This window comes from Geotrypetes seraphini, chromosome 8, assembly GCF_902459505.1.
Source record: "Geotrypetes seraphini chromosome 8, aGeoSer1.1, whole genome shotgun sequence".
NCBI classification, from domain to species: Eukaryota; Metazoa; Chordata; class Amphibia; order Gymnophiona; family Dermophiidae; genus Geotrypetes; species Geotrypetes seraphini.
Genome location: NC_047091.1, coordinates 44453570 through 44481548, shown reverse-complemented (window position 1 = coordinate 44481548; position 27979 = coordinate 44453570). Strand labels below are relative to the sequence as shown.

The 27979-nt window shown below is 42.0% G+C and overlaps 1 protein-coding gene across 1 annotated transcript in view; it reads right to left on the bottom strand.

The window, feature by feature from the left end:
* Positions 1–11807: 11807 nt before the first annotated feature.
* Positions 11808–27979, bottom strand: part of ARHGAP35 (Rho GTPase activating protein 35) — a 238154-nt gene continuing 221982 nt past the window's right edge. The window contains exon 7 of the mRNA XM_033953808.1: positions 11808–17461. Coding sequence (XP_033809699.1) covers positions 17113–17461 — 349 coding nt within the window. The 3' untranslated portion in view covers positions 11808–17112. The remainder of the gene's footprint in view (positions 17462–27979) is intronic.

Genomic DNA, 27979 nt, shown 5'->3' with positions numbered 1-27979 from the left:
CAGAGTCTTTGCCTGAAACGAAGTGTGTCCTTCCCTACTTACATCCATTTCCCCTCATCTGCATGCACAGATCGGAATTGGATCGGAGGAGAGGTTAGCGAATTGGGTCGGAGTAAAATCTGGTCGCAAACCAATCGGTACACGATTGGTTTGTTTAGTGAATCTAACCCAAAGTGCTAAAGAAGTGAGATCAGAAATACTGTTTAAACAACAGTTTTCATGAATATTAGAAAAGGAATATTATAAGCAATATATAATTAAACATATCTTCTAGTAATCTAATTTAGATTTTTAAAAAAATTACTGTACAATAAAATATTCATACCTCACAGGTCAAGATGAATTTAACAGATGCTAAGGGACAGTTCTAAATGAGAAATAGTTCAAAAACAGTGAGAACACATATCTTTACACAAACAGCACCCTCTGCTGGACAAATAACATAATTACAATTGTACCTGATCAAATCTAAAAAAACATTATGAGTTTGTAACAATATCCCAATAGCATTAAATAACCCAGAGTAAATAATCATCACATATAAAAACTGAACTATTAATAATTTGATTTCAGATGAGATATAATGGGCATTCCAATATATTCATGAATACATAACAAAATACATACAAAAAATAGAATCCTATATTCATTAAGCATAATAAAACAGGCTCAAAAGGCAAGGTAAAAAATAAGGGGTAAAAATAATAATAAATATATGCCCTTGATAGTCACAGACAGAATGCGAGTTGAGTGTCTCTTACAAGTATGAAATAAAATAAATATTTCAAAGAACATCGACACTAAAAAGTAAGCACCTTCTCAAATATTAATCAAATGGATGGATATGCGAAACCATTTGCTTTTGTTATTGGCAATACTTGGTATTGTAGCTGCATGCACTGGCAGCATATATCAGAAATATATAATATAAAATAAAACAGATAATAGATGCATGCAGTGCTAAGGCATTCCATTGGTAAATCCCATGGACAAAGGCATCGCTCAAAAAAAAAAAGTATGTAATGTGAATGTCTTCAGCCAGTTTGATACTATATAGTTAACATCACAATATAAACAAGGATAAAAATATAAAATGAAATTACACCTGTGGACATACAGTACAAACACTCAACCCATAAAACAAACCATCCAAATATTAGGAACATAGCGGCAGAATCTCAAAACTAAAATCTGCCTTTAATGTACTTGCTAAACCGGTTCCAGCTGATTTAGCATGCATGTATTTTAGCAGAGGATTAACAAAATGTCTTACCAAGGTTTTTTCAAAGTTTTCTAGCAGTCTGATACTGCCATGCAAATGTAGTACAAGGTCATTAATATTAAAATGATCACTCCGAGCGATTATCTAACCTCATTATGCCACATTTGCAGCCAAAATTTGCAGACAGGTATGAGCTGTTGTTGCCTTACTTTCTAATGAGTACCTGAGCACTAATTTGCTCAGACACTGGCAGGAAAGTAAAGTTTGACTGCTCAGACCCCCACGCAAATAAAAAAAAAAAAAAACAAAAAACAAATTGAAGAGTGGCAGGAGAGATGCCCACTCTATCCTGCCATGTCACAATCACCTGACACTGCTAGCCCCCCCCAAAAGAAATGCCCACTCCCACCTGCTTAGCAACGCCCCCCCCCCCCCCAGGGGCAGCAGGAAAGATTCCCACTGCCTCCTGCCACCAAGCAACAACCCCCTCTAGCAGCGGGAGAGATGCCCACTCCCTCCTGCTGCCAAGCAACACCCCCATGCCTCCGTTTTTGTCCTTCCCCTTTACCTTGTAATCAATTTCTAAATTAAGACCACTGGGTTGGATAGTATTAAACTTATAAATCCAACGTTGTTCATAAAAGGACTTTATCTTTAAAAATTTTGAAAAATGAAAAATCTAGGTTCTGTGATTATATTCCTTCCAATGTTCAATGATAGAGACACAATGCATATTTTAGCTAATGTAACTATGATGTTCAATAATCCTTGTTTTGATCTTTTTGTTTTGCCTACATACATTATATTACATGGGCAGATGATAATATACAAGGGGTATTCAATAATTTATCTACCTCAGTGGGAATGAAGTTTATTTTTCAATATAATTCCCCAATAGGGCTTACATAAGAATAGCCCTACTGGGTCAGAACAGTCCATCGAGTCCAGTAGCCCGTTCTCACGATGGCCAATCCAGGTCACCAATACCTGGCCAAAACCCAAGGAGTAGCAACTTTCCATGCTACCAATACAGGGCATCCACTTTTCCTGCAACTTTAACCCCTTTGAAAAGAATTCTCCTGTTTGACCTTCAAACCAGGATGTCACAGCTTCCTTGACTTCTTCAAAACTCTGAACAGGAAATAATCCAAGGGAGCTAGGTCAGGACTATAGGGTGGATGGTTCAGCTGCTGAAACCCATATTGTCAGATGGCAGCCTATGATTGTCGTGACATGTGCACTGGTACATTGTCATGAAGAAGCAGCAGCACGCCTGCTGTGAGTTTCATCATCATTTTATTATGGCATACAGTGTACAGCATGAACAAAGTACAAGTACAAACTGTTAACATTCTTCAACGTAGTCTCCCAGGTTATCTTGTGTGTCATCCAGTTTGTGAGGGACACTCTGTGAATGTAGTTACAAGTAATTTCTGCAGTTCGGGAGAAATGTCCAGAACTGTTGCACAAAACCATTATCCTACATGACAATGCTGCAGCTCAGACAGCAGACAGTCATTTACAGCATTGGGGATGGAAGACTACTTTGAATGATGTTAACAGTTGTGGTATGCAGCCTATGCCTGCTAGGAGTGTCCCCGGAGCAGTGCACAGGTCTAACACAGGCTCTACTCATATAGCCCGATTTAAACCATAATTTGAGTCAGTTGATGACTTTCCTTCCTTGAACTGTAGAGGGAGCAGGGGAGCAGAAATGCAGGTTTCCCATCTCCCACAGAATCCTAGGATAATGGCCCGTAAATCATTTCCACCTGAGGGTTTGGGGCAGGGCTGCAGGCTGCTTTCCCTAAGAACTAAACTGTTAGCGAGATAGAAGCAGGAGGAACAGCCAGAGGACAGGCCACAGCGCTCAGGGCTGAGAGCTCTGGATCACAGTCAACCTCCAGAGTCTATGGAGCTTGCAGAGGCTGGTGAGGAAGTGCCTCTTAGTATGCTGGAGGAGTCTCAGGATATGGAGCTTGACCCTGAGACAAAAGCTGAGTTGCCAGATGAGGTCCTACCCATGGAAGTATGCTGTATGAAAAGCAAGTAACTACTTATGCTTGTGTGAGTACCTGAAGTCTGACTTGTCCAGATTGCTTACAAGTATTTGATAACCCTGTGATATCTGAAAAGGGGAGAAACGCTTATAAGAACTGTGCAAGGACTTATATTTGGTATTTTACTGGGGGGGGGGGTTTCTTTCCCTGGTGAGGGAAGTGGACTGTTTCAGTCACAGGCAGTGGGGTTTGCCCTGTGTTCATTGTGGTGGGATAGAGGGCCTGTTATTGGCAGAATTGTTACCACAAAGCACTGTCTGACCAGCACTTCAGCTGCTGAGGTCAGCACGATTGCACTGACTCAGGCTGAGTTTGTACAGCCCTGAAGTTTGTTTTTGGTTTTTGAGGGTTTTTTTCTTTTCTGCTTAGTTCATGGACTGTGGATTGAAAGTGGACTTTGCTCTGCTCAAAGATTTTCTTTGTTGAATACATTTGGACTATTTTTACCTGAGATACTCTCAGAGACTATTGGCTTATACAGTAGTTTTGCAGTATTAATTTTGAGACTATTTGCATGTACAGAAACCATCCTGACAAGGTTCCTGTTTATTTTTGATTTGAGAAAAATAAATTTCAAGTATTTTTGTGGAAGTACTTACCTGGTGCGGTGGTGTTTCTTGCTCTGAATTTTCTTTTTTTTCCTCTCCTTGTGCAGCCCGCAGTGACTCACAAGAGTTTTTTTCCTGTACCGGTGACCCAAGACCCATTGCCTTGAGGTTGCCGGTTACACATAAGAACATAAGCAATGCCTCTGCTGGGTCAGACCAGAGGTCCATCGCGCCCAGCAGTCCGCTCACGCAGCGGCCCAACAGGTCCAGGACCTGTGTAGTAAACCTCTATCTATACCCTTCTATCCCCTTTTCCAGCAGGAAATTGTCCAATCCTTTCTTAAACCCCAAAACTGTTCTCTGCCCTATAACGTCCTCTGGAAGCACATTCCAGGTGTCGACCACACGTTGGGTAAAGAAGAACAAACTAGCATTCGTTTTGAATCTGTCCCCTTTCAACTTTTCCGAATGACCTCTTGTTTTTTTATTTTCTGAAAGTTTGAAGAATCTGTCCCTCTCTACTCTCTCTATGCCTTTCATGATCTTGTAATCTCTATCATATCCCCTCTAAGTCTCCTCTTCTCCAGGGAAAAGAGACCCAGGTTCTCCAATCTCTCAGCGTATGAAAGGTTTTCCATCCCCTTAATCAGTCGTGTCGCTCTCCTCTGAACTCTCTCGAGTAACGCCATATCCTTCTTAAGGTACGGCGACCAATACTGGACGCAGTACTCAAGATGCGGACGCACCATTGCCCGGTACAGCGGCAGGATAACTTCTTTCGTTCTGGTTGTAATACCCTTCTTGATTATACCTAGCATTCTATTCGCTCTCTTAGCAGCCGCTGCATACTGTGCCGTCGGCTTCATTGTCATGTCCACCATTACCCCCAAGTCCCTTTTCTGGGTACTCTCAGTCAATAACATCCCTCCCATCGTATAATTGTGCCTCGGGTTTCTGTTTCTCACATGCAATACTTTACACTTCTTAACATTGAACTTCATCTGCCATCTCTCAGCCCATTCCCCTAGTTTGTCCAAGTCCCTTTGCAATTCTTCGCATTCCTCCTTCATCCGAGCTCCATTAAATAGTTTGGTGTCTTCCGCAAAATTATCTCACACTTCGTTCCTGTTTCTAGATCATTTATGAATATATTAAAAAGCAGCGGCCCGAGCACCGAGCCCTGCGGAACACCACTCGTGACCTTCCTCCAGTCCGAGTAGTGGCCCTTCCCTCCTACCCACAGTTAAACACGCTCAAGCTGTATGTTTGGTTTAGTGAAATAGCTAATGGAAGATTAGGTTCTTACCTTGATAAATCTTTCCAGTAGAAAGCACACAAAACCAGAACTAGTAGCTTGTGTTATCTTCACCTGCGAAGGAACGCAGACATTGTCTACTTTTCAGCTCCACCTCCTTATATCAGTAGGCAGTGCCCTATCTCCTCAGTTCATAGCAAAGAAAAAAACAAGGAGGGCATAGGGAACTTCCAACTCACTTTTAATATATTCAGAAACAAAAGACAAAAAATTAACAATGCAACATAGTATTAACAAGGTGGTGTGAAAAACAAACCACCTACCTGAGTGCAACCAGCACTAACACTTGTTCTGCTCTGAAAACTCTGACCAGTGTGATCGAATATAGATTCTAACTTCTCATTTTTTAAGATAGCAGCCCGCAGCTGCAAGCTGCCTTAATACAAGCCCCTGGAGAGACCTCCCATTCTGCGGTTGAAAGAACAAAAGTGAAAAATAAGAGTAAGGAATAAAAGTGAATAATGCACCATTGTTGAATAATAAAATAGTGGCGGATGCAATATAACTAAACAATGATTGAAATTCAAAACTTCATATTAGGGGTGTGTGTCCCTTTAGCATTAAGGATGATATGAAGAGTGAATATGTGAAAGTATAAATGAAGGAAAATATGAATGATGTGTATGACATTACAGATAGTGACATTTTATTTCCATCAATGTATCGCATCAACTGTTCTGCACAATCCTCATGTCATTCTTTGTCTGCTGTTTCCTACAATGTCTTCTTGAAAAGATCTCCTTGCCGTTATCGGCTCTTGTAAGCTCTCTTCTTCACTGTAACCCACTACTGCAGCTCTTCTATAAGCTCTCTGTTTGTATGGGCTCTTATAAGTCCTTGATTAGATCCTCTTATAGTCAGATCATGACTTCTGAGTTTTCATTCCTTTGTCTATATGTTTTTCAGCTCAACTGCTCCTTTCCTATGCACTCACCTTCACCATTTTTATTTTTTCATACTGCAAGGAAATATCACACTATCCATAATATCATATACATCATTTACACTTTCACATATTCACTCTATCATCCTTAATGCTAATGGGACACAAACCCCTAGTATGTCATTTTGAATTTCATTCATTATGTTATATTGCATCCCCACTATTTTACTATTCAATGATGGTGCACTATTAATTTTTATTCCTCTCTTCACTTTTGTTCTTTACTTTTCATTCTTGTTTTTCACTTACTATCTATACATACTTTCATGTATTCATCTAACTCTCTTCTTTCCTAAAATATGCCTGAATGAAAAATCTAGGGTTTGATTTGGAAAATATTACCATCTTTGTGAGCAATTATCTGTGGTATAAGCATTATCTTGTCCAACACACAGATTGTAATGCTTTTAACTTTTAAGTCTTTATATGCTTTTATATTTAGACATTTTTTAAACATACTTTTCAAACTTGCTCTGCCCCATTTTGGTTTTGGATTCTCCTGCTTAAATGTGGAACACAGGTCTCTTTTTTTTTCTTTTTGTTGTTGCTTTGTCTGCTTCAGACAATATATCCTTTTCATCCTGGTACCATATTTTAAGTTATCCAGAGGATAGATTGCAACTTCTACAAAATCAACCAACCATTGAGGTAGGAGATAATCCTGCACCATTTTTGGATCAATGAAAAATGGTTTGCGGTTTTTTTTCCTTAATCAAATCATCATTAGACATGAGCTATATGCTTCCTTTTTATTAGAATATTGTTACCAACAGAAAATCCTACATAGCCTCAGGATCACTAAAGGAACAACTATATTTCTGGATGATCAGGATTTTCTCTATTAATGGTGCACTATACTCAACAAATGCTTATTGGACCTAATGATCCTACTTACAGAAACTTACTACTTACAGAAAGATAATAGAAATAGATCAAAATTAGATAAACAATTAAATACTCTTAGGAAAGAAGATTCCACTTTTGATGCACTGATACAAGATGTTCACTCCATAAAAACTGTTTTTAATAAAAGAACTTAAAGCTGGCAAAATTGAAAAGAGATGCTCTACAGATGGGGAAAAGGGGCTGATGACTGGAAAGCAGTATATACTAATGCTTGAAACAAGATTCTGGATCTAGAAGCCGAGATGGAAGATCAGTTGGATATAGTGGCAATCACGGAGACGTGGTTCACGGAGAAACATGACTGGGATGTGGTTATACCGGGCTATAATATGTTCAGAAAAGACAGCATAGGGTGTTATATGTTAAAGATCATATTAAAGCCACACAATTGGAAGATCTGCAGGGCAAGGAAGAGGCACCGTGGATCAATTTGGAAAGAGGGAATGGTGAATATATTCACATTGGTGTGATATACATGCCTCCTTAAGAGACATAAGTGGACAGAGATTTAATAGTAGACATTCAGAATATATCTTAAAAAAAAAGGGGGGTGGGAAGTTTTACTAATAGGTGATTTTAACATGCTGGATGTTGATTGGGGTATCCCTATTACAGAGTCTTCTAGAAGTAGGGAGATCATGGATTCTCTACAAGAACTGTTCCAGCAGTTGGAAATGGAACCCACACGAGATGGGGTCATATTGGACTTAGTGTTTACAAACAGGGAATGTGTTTCTGATGTTACAGTGGATGATCATCTGGCATTCAGTGCATGGTACAGTTTAATATTAAGATGGGTACAGAGTAGAGGTCTGTACAGGAACAAGGATTGCAGGAATCTTGCAGGGATGCCCCCAGGTCTACGGGACTCCTGTGGGGATCCCCCCCCCCCCAGGCTCACAGGACTCAAGCAGGGATGAACCCGGGGTTCCTGAGGCCTGGAAAGATAATTAGTAGAAGATAAACAAAAGCAGAAACTAGGACAGGGGTGTCCAATGTCGGTCCTCGAGGGCCGCAATCCAGTCGGGTTTTCAGGATTTCCCCAATGAATATGCATGAGATCTATTTGCATGCACTGCTTTCAATGCATATTCATTGGGGAAATCCTGAAAACCCGACTGGATTGCGGCCCTCGAGGACCGACATTGGACACCCCTGAACTAGGACCAAGGTGATGGAAAAACAAAATGTCCCACCAGCAAGGGAGATGTTCATTTTGAGGGGAGCTAAGCTCAAAGTGGGAGGACAAGCCCAAAATGAAATACTTGCTAAGTTTGTTTTGGGGTTTCTAGTTCAGTTTTGGCACATTTTTCTTATGCAACCATTGTCCTGAAAAGTGCTTCTCTCAATTCTGCTTTAAATGATTTTGATGCTGTATTGTTTGATTCTTTACTCATTGCTGCATTAAAAATCATTTGTGGATCTTGGAAACAAATAACTGAACAGAAATAAGAGATGCATACATCACTGGAAAGAATTAGAATAGACATCATGTGACTGTAAGGTCAACCATTTCTTATTAAAAGAAATGAGTTTGATTTTTTAGCAATATAAAGCTCATATCTGTAGCGCAAACAAATCTGGTTCCACCATCTGGCTTAAGTCACTTGTGAGATGATGGCTGGCGTCCATCATCAAGATCACACAGGTGAGATATGGAGGGGTACTCCTTTGGAAAGAGGATTCAACCAACAGGCTAGACTGCAATGAGCCTCTGCTGTTCAAGGGAAACACTAATGTAGCAGATCCCTTTGCGGACTCCAACGGAAGATAAGTGCCTCTTGCAGTGGGCCACAAGTGAGTGCTTGCCCAGGGAACATCTATGGTTGCGACCATTGACCCCAGGACCTGCAAGTATTGCCAGGCTGTCGGGGCCTGTGTGTTCAGAAAGGCATGTATCAGCTGGAGAAGCTTCTCCTTGCCTGGTTCCAGAACACCGTGTACAGTCCTGTGATGAAACAGACTCCCAGGTATTCCAGGTTGTGTCATAACGAGGTGATTCTTTCAAAAGGTGATCTGTGAGCATCTTCATGATGTCTGGATGGTCAGGAAAGCAGGAAGACTGTAGTTTCATGCTATTCATAAGGAGCACTACGCTGCCAAGGTCTGAGGAGTCTCTAATTTGAACTTGTGTATGAATTCCAATCAACCCTATCAGCGCTGACGGTTTGAACATTGTCTGCACAGTGGGGTCTTCCCCAAGATTTGAAGCATTCCTCCAAATCTGGGTCCTGCAGCTGTGACTCCAGCCTCATTATCTACTGCCAGAGAAAGTAAAAGCATTAAAATTGCATCCAGATCATCTGCATCGATCACAGGCAGACTGTCCCCTAACTGCGTTTGACTCCGGCACTGGAGAAATCAAAGCAGGATAGTGGAAGATGTATGTCAACAAAATCTGAGATCTTTTCCTCCTTTAAGGTAGATTTCTTATTATCAACTTGGTGTAGTACTTATCCGGCACTGGAGACCCACACTGTTAGGGAAAGAAAATCCCGGGCGCCAACGGGGCCGCAATATTAGATGAATTCATAGAACCCTAATTAAACAAATAATCCTGAAACATCATATTAATAAATTCTGGGGGAAATTCTTGCCCCCGAGGTGCGGAGGATACCTCTGACCCCTGTTTTGAACCTTTTTTAGATTTTAGCACCGAATCATGGCCGTGCTTCGCCGGGGATGCACTTGTTTTGACCTCCAGCTCAAATTTGGACTTTTTGGATGATCCTTAGAAGGAATGGGCATCAGAACTGCCCAAAGGGGCAGAGGGGGCTAAAGAAGATGCTACCACCCTTCTTGCACTACACAACACACAGATGCACCTCTAATAGCCATCTGCTGCAAACAGGACATAAAACTACAATATCCTACCCTGAGGAATCCATCCCAACCATTTTTAGCTGTAGCAGCAGCAATTTTAGTGCTGAAAACAGCCTGGGAAACCAACACTGAAAAATTTTTAAAAGATGATTTTAGAATTGTTGAGGTGGGACCTAGGACTAAACCACCCAAAACCTGATTTTGTGGAAACCCTCCAAAATCGATCTCATAGACTTTCAGCCTGTTACTCACTGTGCGATGCTGTGTGCTGCAAGATGGAAGCTATAACAGCTTACAGGGCGATCCCTCTTGTCTCAAGAAGCCTAGAACCTGGACTGTTTCTTCTGTCTCTTGTGTTTAACGTACTAGCTGGAGATCTCCACCCCTTCTGGAATCCATGCACACTAACAGGTGGACACAACCTTGATCCTGGATAACCTGTCACAAAGCCATGCAGACTGTTCTCAAAACCACTAACAGACGAACCTAGGGTAAGTTATGCTTCCAAGGTAACGGTTCCTGAGCTTCCAAACTGTGAATGCAGGCTGTCCAGTTAGGTGCGCTGCAAAGTAGTCAACCCCCCTGGAAGCGGACTCTGCACCTCAGAATCTGCAATCTCTTGCAGCCAGAGCTGTTCCCCAAGGGGATCCTCTATAGCACGAAAAAGAAATCACACCAATCCTTCATCATCAAATTAGCCAACCGCTTTTAAGAAGCGATCCCATCCCTAATGTTTTTCCCCTTTTTTCTTTCCTTTTCCCTTCTACCCTTTTTTTTCTTCACCACTAATAATGTACTCTTACTCCCCCCCCCTCTTTTTTAACCTCACCATCATGTTTGTTACTGTTAAATGTCCTTTATGTACACATCCCCTCTTTCTTATAAGTATTACTATTTATAAGCATTTCTCTTATTCTTATTTTATCATTTTATTGTAAACCGGCTAGATACCAGTTGATGGTCGGTATATTAAAAAAATAATAAACTTGAAAAATAAACATGAGCAGAAAAACCTAGCTTCTACTGTCTTGCTTGTAGGAAGACAACTGGAAATTGGAGGGCAGTCCAGAAGAGAAGAGGAGCAAAACTATACAAATGAAACTTCTTACATGAGATCTCACGAGTTGTGATTGACTATCCAAGAGTTTAAGAATAGAGTGGGGTTGTACAAGAAATATACACATAGTGTGTGTGTATATATATATATATATATATTTTTTTTTTTTACACACATACATACATATACACACTTTAATTATTTTAAATACAAGAATGGATTCTTATTTTGCTTTCCTTTTTTCTAACAATATTGATTTATTAACTATCTAAGGCTTTAAAATGTTTTTACACCATTCCCATTGGTACAATACCTGGTAGGAAATACATTTTAAAATATTGTTAGCAGAAGCTGATCCCAAGAGATTTTACATAATCATGCACTAAAGAGACTGACCTTGGGAAAAAGAACATTTACCACCCCTGTTTTATGAAGCTACATTAGGGTTTGTTTGTTTTTTAAATTTCAGGCTGTGGCGGTAAAAGCTCAGATGCACATAGAATTCCAATGAGCTTTGACTGCCGTGGCCTGTGATTCATAAAAGGGGGGAGGGTTATGTTAAAGAATAATGTCTTCAGAAGAGACAAAAAAAATATCAGTCTATCATTGATTTAAAAAAAAGATGTATCTGCTAAGCCCTCCAAAAAATGGAAAGCAACCAATTTTAACTCATCTACAGCTATTTTTTATTTTAGAATATATTTTTCTGGCTGCATAAACTTATCAAATCATTAACAACTTTTATTTTACTTTTTCTCTTTAATACCATCGATATTTTAGTGAACTCAATATATGTTAATTCATAAAAGTATATTTAGAGCATAAAAACAGTTTTTCATGTAAGTACTGGGAAATAACTGCTAATTTCCAGTTTATTCAAGGATTTCTAATCCCCATACAATTAAAAAAATTAATGTACACAGGCAACCAAAATGGATTCAATATTTTCCCTCTTTTATTATTATTTAGACAAATAACTTATACTAGCTGTAGCTACAATTAAAAATACAACAGGTAATGCTGTACTTTGTTTTGCAAAAATTAAAAAAAAAAAAAAAAAAATGGGTGTTGAAAAACCATAAAACCTAGGACATTATCAATAATGATACAGGTAGTGAACAGAGATGTCTGGTGGAAAGGCCTAATCATGCCCAGAAGATGCAAACACAGAAGGTATATGGAGATGTAAGGGGGCCACTTTGATCCCAAGCACAAAGGCCTGAAAAAGAAAAACTAGTCCCACATGAGCAAGGGATTTACACATGCTTTCCAAAGCTCTTCTATGCTTCCAGATAACTCTAGTTAGTCCAATAATAGGTTAAAATGCCATTGACTACGCATCAAGTTCCTGGAGAGGGGTCATTTTAGCACTTTGTACCTCTCAGTCAATACATTTTGGTATTTGATTTCCATATGAAAGAAAGGAGGACAAGTACTACGGCACACTGAGGATAGCTGAAAAGCCAGGATTGGTTTATGGAGCGTTTCACTCCTGAAAGCCAAGCTAGATGCAGGACAGGTTTCCTTAGTGAAAATAAATGGCACTAGTAAAAAAAAAAATAATAATAATATTACCAGTTCTATACAAGTGAGTATTGTGGTTGATCTGGGCAGAGTAAGAAAGAATTTGAAGGCCCTTTTACCTGGAAAAAAACAACCACCCCTGGTCTTAGACTAGAGATTTGCATGGCCAAATTTGCGTTTAAAATAGGGTAGCTCCGAGGATCTTCATCCATGGCATCCTCATCTGCTTCCCATCCTAGTAGTTTCTGTAGTACAGCAGGAAAAGATACCGGAGATTCACCAGAGGTGCTTCAGCAATCAGCAACACCCATCAATTGTTCATTTGTACCCTCAGCATCAATACAGAAATATTAATACAATTCTTTTGTCTGTACATGCGATAAATCACAGTATATTGGAGCATTTTTACATTATAAATGATCAAGACAACACTGCTCAGTTCTCTTTGGGAATGTACATGATCTGAAAACCCAGGTAGATTTTCAGTCTCCTCTCCCTCCCACCAGGCTTTACTAGCTCAAGAACTTTAACAAGGTGCCTATGCTAACTTCAAAAACACAACTCCAACTGTCAGGGGAGGGATTTTTCAATATTTTCTCTTCCAAAATGAAGATAGTACTACACACAGCCAACCTGAAAGTGCTAACCAGGCAGGGATTTAGCACTTATGTTTGCAGCATAAGGGTCTGTCTATTTGAAGGACTATAATAACCACAGAAAATGTAAACAAAAGCTTTCAACACTCCTTCCCCTCCTAAAAACCCTTCTCAATGTCTCAGGGCACTCTTCATTATATACTTCTGTTTCCCTTGTGGTATAACATATTAGAACACTGTAGATATGGTACTTGGAGCGAATCAAATCCTGTCTCATTGCCTAGAAGTATAAAAAAGCACTACTTGCTATTACTGAGCAATAGCTGCTATTAGTGATTTGTGCAAAATATAGGTTTTCTAACACACCAAAAAGTGGATTTTTATGCAAAGAAAATGAAAGGTGTACCTTTTAACTCAAAAGAAGAACAAAAACCCTGAAAGCAGCAGGATTTGAGGGCTACACGTTTGATTTTCTTTTTATCAGTTTTTACCCATCTCAAAGAAACATGCTGGACATCAAGGACATAAAACAGCATTCTCACAATTCTTTCAGCATCAGGTAGAACAGGCTAAAACCAATGAGAAATAAAAGCAGTTTCTCCTAGGTTTTCTAGGGATTCAGCAGCATTTCAGAGAGCACAGAGGAAAGACATGTCTGGACAAATAGAAACCACAACAGATTACTAAAGATGCCTTATCATTCACATTCATGCTTCTCTTCATCTCTCTACTGCCCCTTCCACATGAACAAGACTACACATTTAGCTGCTAACCTGATCTCCAGCTGCTGCACTGACTATGTACCAATCCCATTTCGTCATCTAAAGCAGAAATGGAAAAATGAAAGGAGTCCAGGAGTTCGAGTTAGCATCTATTGATTAAAAAAAAAACCAAAACACACACTCATACACACATGATTTCCTACTCCTGTTCACTCTAAAAACTGGATCCCAATATAAACGACTGGGTAAATTCAAAGAAGCAAAAAAGTTCCTAAATTAACCGTATCAAAAAACAAACTGGTAAAGGAACTCACTAGCTACTTCAAAAATCTTTTAACATTAGGTGGTGCTCAGATTCCGAGATGGAAGAGTTCAGTATGGGGACTAAACCCCTATGGAAACTCTTATGGTATCTATCATTGCACCGTATGAAAAAGATGTTTTAAAGTGCTCACAGTATGAACTCATAGTATTCCCAAAGTCCTTGGAAAAACACCATTATTGTCCAATCTTTGTATAACTTCAATGGAGATTAACTTCAATATATGCAAATTTCAAAGAAAGGGACTTAGCTGAAGAATACTGAAAGCGTTGGTGATTGCTGGGACATAATTCTGAACAGGGGTGCAGAGCCATGTAAGGGTTGTGAACAGTAAAAAGCCTCAATGAGAAGTGTGTTTGTATATATTACATATAAAACTTTCAGCACTCAAGCACCCTCATACATGTAGTACTGTCCTACTCAACTATCTGTAGTGAGCTTTTCATAAATGTAAAACTGAAATTTAAATAATGCTCACCACTGTAACCTTTAACTTATTTACAGCGCTTGAATGAATTATAGGCAATATTGTAAAAAAGTGATAACTATTACGTGGCCACCAGGTTGCTCCTTACCAGTGACCTTTTATGCAAGCCAGCAACCATCTTTACGATAAGCTAAAGCAGGCCTGGCTTTGCAACAAACAGTACAGCCTTGCTTCTTTTCAGGCCCATTAATACAATTGGCATAAAATCAGGACTGGCTCAGTCTGTCCTTGATAATATAGGTCCAAGTAGTACTGGGACACTTTTCTTCTCCACCATCAGCCATATGCCACCACTCATCACTGATACATTCAGACTACAGATTAATAGATATGTCACTGCTCAGCAGCCTCCAGGATGTAATCAACCCGCAACCACTCTGCTCTATTTCATGCAACAGCACTTGTAAGCCTGGTACTACCCCTCTCACTTCTTATTCCCACCCCACTCAGTGTACAGGTTGTTTCCAGAATGGACATGGGGAGAGGTTGCTATCCTTGAGAGGAATGTTCCTTCTCTATTTCCCAGAAAGATACAAAAATATGCATCTTGTATACCAGGGAGCTGTAACACATCCATTATTTATAACAAATTGAGATTTTGGATGTTTAGAAACAGCTACTTATAGAACGCTTACAAAGATCTTTTGGGCACTATTTTGCGATACACAGAGTTCTTAAATGCATTTAATTTTTTTATTAGTACATAAATAACTCAATTTATTTCTAGAATGAATTGTTTGTTTCTCATGCCAAAAAATGCATTAGAATCTGCAATTACAAAATCCAGAGCTACATATTATACAAATGAAAGATGGGAAACCCCTATCCTGTTCTACTGGTTATTTAAAGTGCGAAGAGAAAGAGAGAATGGGGAGATTATGAGTCTCCCCATCGTTACTCTACATGCCCCAGCAACATGAGGGAGACACCACGCATGCAGCCCTGACGAACTCTACCAACCAGGGTCTGAATAAATGCACCAAGGGCTGAGAAATAATGGGGAAATGAAGAGGTGAAAACATGTATGCATGTGCACTTACATGCACTCTTGTGCATACACATAAAACCCACAGGAAGTGGCCAACGGAGCAACTATGGAAAGGTGCTCCCCTACATTTTTAACACATACACATATCACAAATGCACATAATGGAAGCACATATGCCACTCTGGGCATGCCTCTCTATGAGATGGGAACATGCAAATGTGCAATAGTCCCAGGAAGTGTAGAATGGGAAGGCTGGTATAGTTTATGACATGTAAGTAAAGACCCTCAGTCTGCAAAGGTTCTGTATACCCCCAAGTAAACTGAACAGTCAGACATATTATATATTCCATTCTGCAATTACATTATCTGTACCACCAATTTACACACAGCATTCTGACAAAATTAGAAAAGCAGAGTGTAGAAATCATCACCCCATCTAAAATGCCTCCCTACCACAGGTGTCTGCTTGCCAACACATGGTCAATCATTCTTCCACAGGAATATATGCAGCAAACATGCCCCTTACTTATTTCTTTACTAGTCAGCACACATCATGAAAAAAATTAAATATTGTAGTGTATTATCTGTAGCGATGTAGTATGCTTTTTCCACCCTCTAAATACACAAGAGGAAAAGCCCTCTTCACCACATACATTTAACAGTAGTGTTTCAGTGACAGTCTAAATATTCAGCTCGACTCTTTCTTCCCCTGCCCCTTCCTATGCTAGGCTTTTATCTAGTCATCCTTTTCTCTAAGTGCTAATTGCCATCTCTTTACTGCCAAATAGATGTTAATAACTGGATACCAGATGGCGGCCCTGGTCAATTCTGAGATAAACAGGACCCACTGGTACACTGTATGTGTAAGTTAGGGGGAGGAGCGGCAAATGACATTCTTAGCTATAGGCCCAGCTTCATCCTTCCCATAACACAAACAAAACAGTAGATCTAAGCCTCTCTCTCTGTAAACATACAGTACTGCTCCTCTCCTGTCAGTCATGTAAGTACAGTACACTGTGAAGAATACAAATAAAAGAGACAGCAACTACTCACAATTATTAAAAATGATCAATGTTGGAATAAAAGGCATAGTGCTTGCATCTGAGCAGTGGGAGGCAATGTGGGATTTCAGGGAAAAAGTTATGCTTGTTTCTCAAAGCAAAAGCCAGCCAGTTCCTCCTAAGTAGTGGCTCCAGCTAAACCTCTTTATACTGCCCTGTGTAGGCCCTCAATACAAGTGGCAGTGGTGGCAGCAGCCAAAGAGCATATGCACAAGGCTGAATTCTTAATATGAATTTGTGCACCCTCAGTTTTGCCAGAATTTAAAAAGGACAGAATGACATCCAGCTCACGCAACACAATCTCAGTACTTGAAAGAAAAAGTCCCCTCTCTATTAGAGGCATAACATATTGTGCTCCCCTCTTCACCTGAATAGCTGCTTGTCCAATGTCCCTCAACAAACCTCTCCAAGGCCTAGCTAAAGTCTGTGGTAATAGTACTGATGGTAGTAAAAAGAAATTGGGGTAGCAAATCAGATCCTGGGTCCCACACTCATCTCCACCTCACAGATGAGAACTTCTCCCTTCCTCTGTCCCACTTCACAGTGTATGCTGTTCAGCTTGAAGCTGTGGGGGGAGGAGTGGCATCTGCACCAGGGACTGTTGTGTTAGGGGAGGAGACTGTGGGGGAGATGGCAAGGTTGGAAAGGGGGTATGAGCTGCAAGAATGGAGGAAGGAGAGCTGGGTACAGCCCCAGAAGGATCAACAGGGGACTGGTGGTAAAAGAAGAAGGGGCACTGTTGAATAAAGAGTTCGATGATTGTCTGGTAGGTCCGAGTGGCAGTCAAAGCATCCATGGTGCTAAAATCCGGCCGCATCAGGGTAGGCCAAAAGCAGATGGACAGATTCTCACTGGTCATCAAGTTCACCTTGTTATTCTGGCTGACCCTGGGGAACAAATAAAAATGAACATAGTGAAGCTATTTGCTTAAAAACCTAGAGATCCAGTTATTCAAGCCTTTAATTAGTCTAGCTGAGCTTTATTTTCAAAAACAGATTTATGCATCTACTAGTACTAACAAGAATATTTTTGGAAAAGAAAACCATTTTTGTCAGCCTTTTACTTAAAAGTACTTATTGGACAATTCAGATCTGCTCTCCCAGGACCCAGGGAAACCCAAAAAGTTCTCTCAGCTTGCACAAATGTTCCTCTGCCTGCATGTCAGTTGCTCCTCTTCCTCAGCCTACTTTATCCACTTGGCAAACCAATAATGGGATTATGCTCTCTCTCTCTCTCTCTTCCCAATAAAAAAATCAATATTGAAATATTGATATCCTAGCTAAAAGGTACCAACCCTGAGGTCCCAAAATAGCATCTGTGGGAATTTCTGATTCAAGCACCAAAGGGCCAAACCACCCAAGGAGCTCAGAGGACTCTATAGATCCTAGTGTCCTAGAACAAAAAAGTGCCAACTGCACAGGCCACTTTGTAGTACCAGAGAGTTGGGGGGGGGGGGCAATAGCAGTAGAAGCTATGTTCTCTGACAAGGTGGTTGTACAGTGCAATTACTCTACTGTAAAGCAAAGGCAGCATGCTCTTACAGAGAGATCCCCTATCTGCAGCTCAAACAGCAGCTGTCTTTTTATTAGAAGCTTTATCAGTGTAGTGCTTGTGGTGAGACCCTCATCATTTGAGACCTTCTCATTCCCAGTGCTGAAAAGTGTACCTGTCTTGCTTGCTGCCTTAAATGTATCACCAGGGGGTACCAGGCACATGCTTAGTCATCCAATGAATAACAGATCTCCCATACTGCAAAGGCTGAACACATTATTAGCCATTCCTCCACTGATATGGAATTGGCTCTTTTTGGGATTTCAACAGCATATTTGAGAAGGTTACATTGAGATTGCCATTCAAGTCCTTGTTGGGCCAGTGATTTAACAAACAAACCACAGACCAAAAACATAACCATAGGGCAGCAGTTGGTGGTCTGAATTACAGCAAAGCTCTATCCATTAACATCAAGGAAGCCTGTATTCTGCTTAACTCAGGCTCCTGACCACTGCCAACAGCCCACATGACCAGAGAGAATGGAGGTACAGAACCAGTTGCTTTTGACATGCTCACTCCCCTGTTTGGTACCTTACTTGTTGATAGCATATGTCTCAATCCCTTGTGTTTTAATAAATGCAAGGTCACTAGGTAATAAATTAGAAGTACTAAGGCAGTGTTCTTCAACCTTTTTACACCTATGGACTGGCAGAAATAAAATAATTATTTTATGGACCGGCACCTGTCCGCGGACCGGTGGTTGAAGAGCACTGGGCTAAGTCATGAGCCAGACCTCGCCCCCATAATAGTACTAATTGTAACACTATTTTTTCCATTCATTTTTCACACAATATAATCTTATTAACAAAACATAATGGTTAACCACAAAATTTAACTACACAAAAGTACATTGTATGTTTCTCAACATTCATTCCTACCAGAACAGATTACCCCTATGCAAATACAGGACCACAAACTAAAAGTACAAATGTATTCAAACGAAACCCTGAGATTCAAGGCTCTGCATGCCGTGCAACCCCAGAGAAAAAGAAACAAATATATTTCTTCCTGAACAGGGCAAAATATAGACAGCAGATGAAAATTCTCAAAATTGACACAATTCAATCACTAAATTGAAAATAAAATCATTCCCCTTACTCTTTGTTGTCTCCCTCCTTACATGCTGTGTCTCAATTAGATGCCTCCCTCTGCATGCATCTGCTCTCTGACCTCCTTGTCAACATGCCATCCCTTCATCACGGCAGTTGGGTGAGGCTGGGTATCCTGCCCTATCTTGTTGGGTGTGACATTAGGCAAGAGTGAACAAGAAAGGGACCTGGGGGCACTGATAGACAGGACCCTTAATCCGTCGGCGCAATGTGCGGCGGCGGCCAAGAAAGCAAACAGGATGTTGGGCATGATAAAAAAGGGAATCATGAGTAGATCGGCGGACATCATAATGCCACTTTACAGAGCAATGGTCAGACCACACTTGGAGTACTGTATTCAGCACTGGTCTCCCTACCTTAAGAAGGATATAACCCTGCTGGAGAGGGTGCAGAGGCGAGCCACGAAACTAGTAAAAGGCATGGAAAATATGAGCTATAAGGAATGCCTCAGAAAACTGGGTTTGTTCACCCTCGAGAACAGAAGACTGCGAGGGGATATGATAGAGACCTTTAAAATACTAAAAGGATTCGATAAAATAGAACAAGAAACGTTATTCACATTGTCAAATGTGACTCAGATGAGAGGCCATGGACTGAAGTTGAGAGGCAACAGGCCCAGGACAAATGGCAGGAAATTCTGTTTCACACAGCGAGTGGTGGATGCTTGTAATGCACTCCCGGAGGAGGTTGTGACGGAGACCACCATTCTTGGTTTTAAGGGCAAGTTGGATGCACACCTTCTTGCAAATCACATCGAGGGATACAGGTAAACAAGGTCTTCCTCAGGGAACACCTAGCTTGGCCTCCGCATGTGCGGGTCACTGGACTAGATGGACCAAGGGTCTGATTCGGTGAAGGCGTTTCTTATGTTCTTATGTTCACAAACAATGCCTTGAGAAAGCCAGCTGTCTCTTCCTCCCCCTCTGCAATAAACATACCAGCACTCCCATCTGGCCATTTTATGCTGCCCGCAGCCAGCGCCCTCTTCCTCACTGCTGCAGTTTGTTCAAAGCCACGTGCGGCGGCTCCTCACGCGTCCCATGCCTCATCCAGAAGCCTTTCTTCTGATGTTGCGATGACAGAGAGAAAGCAGCTGATTCAGGTACAGGATGCACATAGTAGTCGCAGCCCACGGCTTTGTGCACTGATCTCCTCAGGCCCAAAGTGCGAACCAGCAGGAAATTTCTGCGTATCGTCAATGGTCCGCGCACCGGCGGTTGAAGAACACTGTACTAAGGGATTTAGTGGAGGGATACAGACAAGGGTTTAGTCTTTGTTACTGAGACATAGAAGTAGATTGCAGTAATCTAAGCGTGAGGTTACGAGAGCTTGGACAAGGGTCCGGGTAGTGTGCTCAGAGAGGAAGGGGCAAATTTTGGTGATATTGAACAGATAAGAGTGACAGGTCTTAGCCGCATGTTGGATATACATAAAAAATGAGTGGTCAGAATCGAAGATGACTCCAAGGTTGCGAGCAGAAGAGACTGAAACAATGAAAGTATTATTTACAGAGATGGAGAAAGGAGGAAGAGCAGAGGATTTAGGAGGAAAGAGAAGCAGCTTAGTCTTGGACATATTTAGTTTCAGATGACGGCAGGACATCCAGGCAGCAATGTCAGCCAAACAAGCAGAGACTTTTTCTTTTACTTTAGGTGAATTTCAGGTGTAGAGAAGTACAACTGAGAGTCATCAGCATAAAGATGATACTGGAAGTAATGGGAGGAGATCAGGGCATCGAGGGAAGAGGTATAGAGAAGAGAAGAGGTCCTAAGACAGAATCCTGGGGTACACCAACCGCTAGCGGGGTGTCAGCAGAAGAGGACCCACCTATACATACACTAAAGGTATGTTGGGAAAGGTAGGAGACAAACCAAGAAAGGACAGAATCATGGAATTCAAACAAGGACGAGAACCTCAAAAACCCAGCAGTCAGAGGTAATGGCCTCCAATTCTGCCAAAAAGGCCAATAACCGCCCCCCGAAGCACGGAGGGGGAGACAGTGGGCTGGTATCAGAACTGTTTCTTGGTGGCAGCCACCGGTTGACTTTCCACAGACTGCTGATGGCAAGACCTGCCAAAGTGCAGTCTGGCAGATGAGGAGGAATGATAACCTGTAGAAGGGCCAGAGTACGGGCGAGAATGCCAAAAGGGATGAAAATGAGAATACCCAGAAGGGCAGGACTTGCTCCCAGGTAATGCCTTGAGATTATGATCCTGAACACTGGCCATAAGGTCACCCAGACCTTGACCGAACAGGAGCTGAACCTTGAAGGGCAACCTGCTCAATGTAACCTTAGAAGATGAATCACCAGACCATTTCCGGATCCAGAGCATCCAGCAAACTGAAACAGAATAGGCGCCAAGCTTGACGAAAACGTTCAAGATGTCGTACAGGGCATCAGCCTTGTAATCCACTCCAGAGATGAGAAGATCCAAATCCCGAAGCACCACAGTGTCGGGATCGTGGTGCAGCTTGGAGTGGCATGCCTGAGTCACGAAAGAGGAAACCATCTCCACTTTGACCGCAGCCGCGGCTGAATTAAACAGATGCTTAAGGATAAAAGTCAAGCGTCTGTCCTAGACATCCTTCAGGACCCCCCCTCCCCCCCATCGCTAGGGAGAGATGTGCGCTTGGCGATATGCTCCACCAAAGAATCCACCTTCGGAGAAGTAAAGCGCTTGTTAAAGCCATCCAGCATAGGATAAAGATGCCATGGCTCGAACACATTTCAAGGGACCCTCAGAAGTCTCCCAGATATCCATAGGAATCCAGACAACATCAGGATGATCGGCAGATTGTGGCCTCTGGTCATTCATAAAGGGAACATTCAGTAGAGACTGGCTTTTCCGTCTGTAGTTTCAATTCCTGCAGAGAATCATCAGAGATTAAATCCACAAGGTGTGCGGGTTTGAAGAACTTGTGCACAGTGGGATCCTCCCCCAAATCACGGGCTCTGTAGCAGTCCAGATCCTGGAGATCCGCTAGATTCGCCATGTCCATGGCTGCCACAGAGCTGCCCTGTGAAAGCAGAGGAATGGAAAGTGTGTCTGGCACAACTGCGGGCCAGTACACTTGCAAGAAGACAAGAAAAAAAGACCCTAGTTTCTTGGAGCAGGGGTCCCTGTGATTGGCACAGAAGCCGGTGGAAAGAAACAGGCAGGGAGGGACTTTTTAACTAAGTATGCCTGATAAAGCATGTGCACAAATTCCAGGGGGGGACCATCCTCTGCTGCGGGAGCTGACTTCTGCATCTCAGATTTGGAATGTTTGAAAGATTTATGAGGGTTTTTACAGGAGTCGCGCTTACAGTTCACTGAAACGCTGCCAGCGCACTCCCCAGGGCCCCCCAATGCCAATTTTGTGGGAGTCAGGGCCTAAGGCACTTGAAGATCCTCCCCAGAGATCAAAGGCACCGCATTTGAGCAAATCTCGCCCCCCTCACAGACCGCAGCGCACTTGGAACACGGCTGTGCAACAGACAGCCATCTACCGCAAATGAGGCATGAATCCATCCCATCCTGCCCTGGGGAGATCATCTATGTGGTTTTCTTTCATACATGAAGCTACCAAGTATGAAAAGAAAACCTGGAAAATCCAAAACGGCCACTGAGGCCCTGTTTTGACTAAAAATAGCCCAGGAAAACTACAGAGAACCCTCAAAAACAGAGCTTTTAGGATTTTAGGGGTGGGAGGTATAGGACATGCAGGGAAACCACCTAAAAACTCCTTTTTAAAGAGCACCCCAAATCTCTGATTCAAACTGTTAGCTTACTCTCACATAACCATGCTCACAGGAAAAACTGAAACATTTTACTCACTGTGCTGAATGAGAGAAACTGTATGCAGCTGAATACAGCTTGCAGGGAGATCCTTTGCCTCAGTGAACTGGAAATCTGGATTTCAAGTCTTCTCACTGCCCCACCGGCCTGATCACCACAGCCGGAGACCTCCGCCATCCTTGAACACAATGTGCAAATGCCTGGCGGAGGGATGCAGTCTGGCTCTGATCCCAGTCGCACCTCAATGGAACCGTCTTAGCCTGTGCTACACCAACTAGTGGATGAACCTGGGGTGAGCTAGCTCCCAAGGGAAAGGTCCCAGAGCCCTGATTTAATGTGCAGGCTGTCCATGGGGCTTACTGCTAAGCAGGGACCCCCCAGAAGCAGACGTTCTCCAACAGTGTGCGATCTCCCGCAGTCAAGGATGTCTCCGCAGGGAACCTTCACAGCATGAGGGCGAAAACCACGAACAAAAAATACTGAAAGATCAAAATAAAACACAAGCAGAAAAGATAAGCTCCTAATGGCTGGCTTTGTAGGAAGATAAGACTGGAGAGCATGCTCAGAGAGGAGATATGTAAGGGAGGGGGAAAAAGCCTCTGAAGTTTTGAGGCTTCCTACAGACTCTGGCAGGTGGAAGGAAATAACCCACTGGTCCCAGAATAACATAGTAGATGACGGCAGATAAAGACCCGAATGGTCCATCCAGTCTGCCCAACCTGATTCAAATTAAATTTTTTTTTTTACATTTTTTTTCTTCTTAGCTATTTCTGGGCAAGAATCCAAAGCTTTACCCGGTACTGTGCTTGGGTTCCAACTGCCGAAATCTCTGTTAAGACTTACTCCAGACTATCTACACCCTCCCAGCCATTGAAGCCCTCCCCAGCCCATCCTCCACCAAACGGCCATACACAGACACAGACCGTACAAGTCTGCCCAATACTGGCCTAGTTCAATATTTAATATTATTTTCTGATTCTAAATCTTCTGTGTTCATCCCACGCTTCTTTGAACTCAGTCACAGTTTTACTCTCTACCACCTCTCTCGGGAGCGCATTCCAGGCATCCACCACCCTCTCCGAAAAGTAGAATTTCCTAACATTACCCCTGAATCTACCACCCCTCAACCTCAAATTATGTCCTCTGGTTTTACCATTTTCCTTTCTCTGGAAAAAATTTTGTTCTACGTTAATACCCTTCAAGTATTTGAACGTCTGAATCATATCTCCCCTGTCTCTCCTTTCCTCTAGGGTATACATATTCAGGGCTTCCAGTCTCTCCTCATACGTCTTCTGGCGCAAGCCTCCTATCATTTTCGTCGCCCTCCTCTGGGCCGCCTCAAGTCTTCTTCCGTCTTTCGCCAGATACGGTCTCCAAAACTGAATACAATACTCCAAGTAGGGCCTTACCAATGACCTGTACAGGGGCATCAACACCTTCTTCCTTCTACTGACTACGCCTCTCTTTATACAGCCCAGCATCCTTCTAGCAGCAGCCACTGCCTTGTCACACTATTTTTTCGCCTTTAGATCTTCGGACACTATAACCCCAAGGTTCCTCTTCCCGTCCGTGCATATCAGCTTCTCTCCTCCCAGCATATACGGTTCCTTCCTATTATTAATCCCTAAATGCATTACTTTGCATTTCTTTGCATTGAATTTTAGTTACCAGGCATTAGACCATTCCTTTAACTTTTGCAGATCCTTTTTCATATTTTCCACTCCCTCTTCGGTGTCTACTCTATTACAAATCTTGGTATCATCTGCAAAAAGGCACACTTTTCCTTCTAACCCTTCAGCAATGTCACTCACAAACATATTGAACAGGATTGGCCCCAGCACCGAACCCTGAGGGACTCCACTAGTCACCTTTCCTTCCTTCGAGCGACTTCCATTAACCACCACCCTCTGGCGTCTGTCCGACGTCCAGTTTCTGACCCAGTTCACCACTTTGGGTCCTAACTTCAGCCCTTCAAGTTTGTTCAACAGCCTCCTATGAGGAACTGTATCAAAGGCTTTGCTGAAATCCAAGTAAATTACATCTAGCATATGTCTTCGATCCAGCTCTCTTGTCACTCAATCAAAAAATTCAATCAGGTTCGTTTGGCACGATTCACCTTTTGTAAAGCCATGTTGCCTTGGATCGTGTAACCCATTAGATTCAAGGAAGTACACTATCCTTTCTTTCAGCAACACTTCCATTATTTTTCCAACAACTGAAGTGAGGCTCACCTGTTTCCTGCTTCATCCCTGTGACCACTTTTATGAATAGGGACCACATCCGCTCTCCTCCAATCCCCAGGAATCACTCCCATCTCCAGAGATTTGTTGAACAAGTCTTTAATAGGACTCGCCAGAACCTCTCTGAGCTCCCTTAGTATCCTGGGATGGATCCCATCTGGTCCCATCGCTTTGTCCACCTTCAGTTTTTCAAGTTGCTCATAAACACCCTCCTCCGTGAACGGCGCAGAATCTACTCCATTTTCTCGTGTAACTTTGCCTGACAATCTCAGTCCTTCTCAAAGATTTTCTTCTGTGAATACAGAACAGAAGTATTTGTTTACCACATTTGCTTTCTCCTCATCACTCTCCACATATTGGTTCCCAGCCTAGCAATTCCATTTTTTATCTTCCTCCTTTCACTAATATATCTGAAAAAATTTTTTATCTCCCTTTTTTACATTTTTAGCCATTTGTTCTACCGCCTGTGCCTTCGCCAAACGTATCTCTCTCTTGGCTTCTTTCAGTTTCACCCTGTAGTCCTTTCTGCTCTCCTCTTCTTGGGTTTTTTTATATTTCATGAACGCCAACTCTTTCGCTTTATTTTCTCAGCCACTAGGTTGGAGAACCATATTGGCTTCCTTTTTCTCTTGTTTTTATTGATTTTCTTCACATAAAGGTCTGTAGCCATTTTTATCGCTCCTTTCAACTTAGACCACTGTCTTTCCACTTCTCTTATGTCCTCCCATCCTAACAGCTCTTTCTTCAGGTACTTTCCCATTGCATTAAAGTCTGTACGTTTGAAATCTAGGACTTTAAGTATTGTGCGGCCGCTCTCTACTTTAGCCGTTATATCAAACCAAACCGTTTGATGATCGCTACTTCCCAGGTGAGCACCCACTCGAACATTAGAGATACTCTCTCCATTTGTGAGGACCAGATCCAATATCGCTTTTTCCCTTGTGGGTTCCGTCACCATTTGTCTGAGCAGAGCCTCTTGAAAGGCATCCACTATCTCCCTACTTCTTACCGATTCCGCAGACAGAACATTCCAGTCCGCATCCGGCAGGTTGAAATCTCCCAACAGCAGAACCTCCTCTTTCCTTCCAAACTTTTGGATATCCACAATCAGATCCTTATCAATTTGCTGCGATTGAGTCAGAGGTCTGTAGACTACACCCACGTAGATAGAAGTTCCATCTACTATAATAAAGTGGATTGTACAAGAAATGGTTATTTTCTCTACTGGATTCTTGGACATTTTCTCCCAAAACTGGATTTGGGTATCACTGAAAATACCCCTCAGTGTGTGTTGTTGATTAAAGCCATTATCCTATTTAGGTTAAAAAAAAAAAAAAAACCCCCAAAACATTGGGTGGACATTTTAAGGGCTTTAGTCTGCTCAAGATAAAAGGTCAAAGGTCTCTTGCAATCCAGTATGTGGAGTAAGATTTTATCTTTATGGGCATGAGGTCTGGGAAAAAATGTTAGAAGGGCAATAGACTAATTAAAATGGATAACCGACACATCCTTAGGAAATATTACTATAAGAACCATTCTCTTATTGAATATTTTGGTATAAAATGGATTCAGTTATTAGAGCCTAGAGTTCACTCACTCTGCATGCTGAAGTCACTGCCACCAAAACAGGAACTTCCAGGTCAGTTCACTGATAAAAATGGCTCAAAGAAAGCTCAATTAACACCATGTTAAGTCCCATGACACTGTGGGAAGCTTCAGTAGAAGCAAGCCCTGCATCAAACTAAAAGCTGTACAGACAGGAGCTCCTTATTTGGTTGATGACCCGGTATACAAAGCTAAGTTTTAGTTTAGTTTAGTTTTCCTTCTACAAGGCACCAATTGCACACTTAAAGGGTACCTTTGCTCTGGATCGGTAACATGGAATGTTGCTACTCTTTGGGTTCCAAAATCTTGATACTCTTTTAGATTCTGGAATCTTGCTACTGTTTGGGGATTCCACTTGGGAATGTTGTTACTCCTTGGTTTTTGGCCAGGTACTAGGGACCTGGATAGGCCACTGTGAAAACAGGCTACTGGGCTTGATGAACCATTGGTCTGACCCAGTAATGTTCTTAAAATTAAAGTAAGCCAGCGAAGGTAAGGGGAAGGAAGGGAGGGAGCTGCTTGACAGCGGCAGGCGGGCAGGAGCGAGGGAGGGGATGCTGGATGAGGTGAAGGGGGGTGGAGAGAAACAGATCCTGAACACTTTGGTGAGGAATATATGTGGGGGTGGTGACGGGGACTGAGCTCGCGGGGATGGAGCTCGTGGAGATGGGGACAAATTTTTTCCTCGTGTTATTCTCTAATGCGAGGGTAGCATAGCTGTTATAAATATATTTCTCTAAATCTAAGGATCTATGTCTGTTCCCTCTCTCTCTTAATTCCCTCCTTTCTCTAGGCTTCACTATTTTCTTTGCATGTCCATTCCATGTTCACACTGCCAAACTAGGAGTCAGACATATTCATATCTCCTGTTTTCACTGAAGTGATGAGTAGTAACAACATTGGTCAATATACAAAATAAACAGAGACCACATGCAGGTGGACCTCTTCCAGAAACTGAAGAGGAGAGTATAATTTCAAGGCTCTATACAGAGGCAAGTAAGGGAACTGGAAAAGAATGTAGTATTCAGGCATATTAAATACAAAAGAGAATCCTCCCAGTGCTTGAGACCCCTGTGATGCATGGCTAGTACAATCAATGGGTCATTCAAGCTCAGATGTT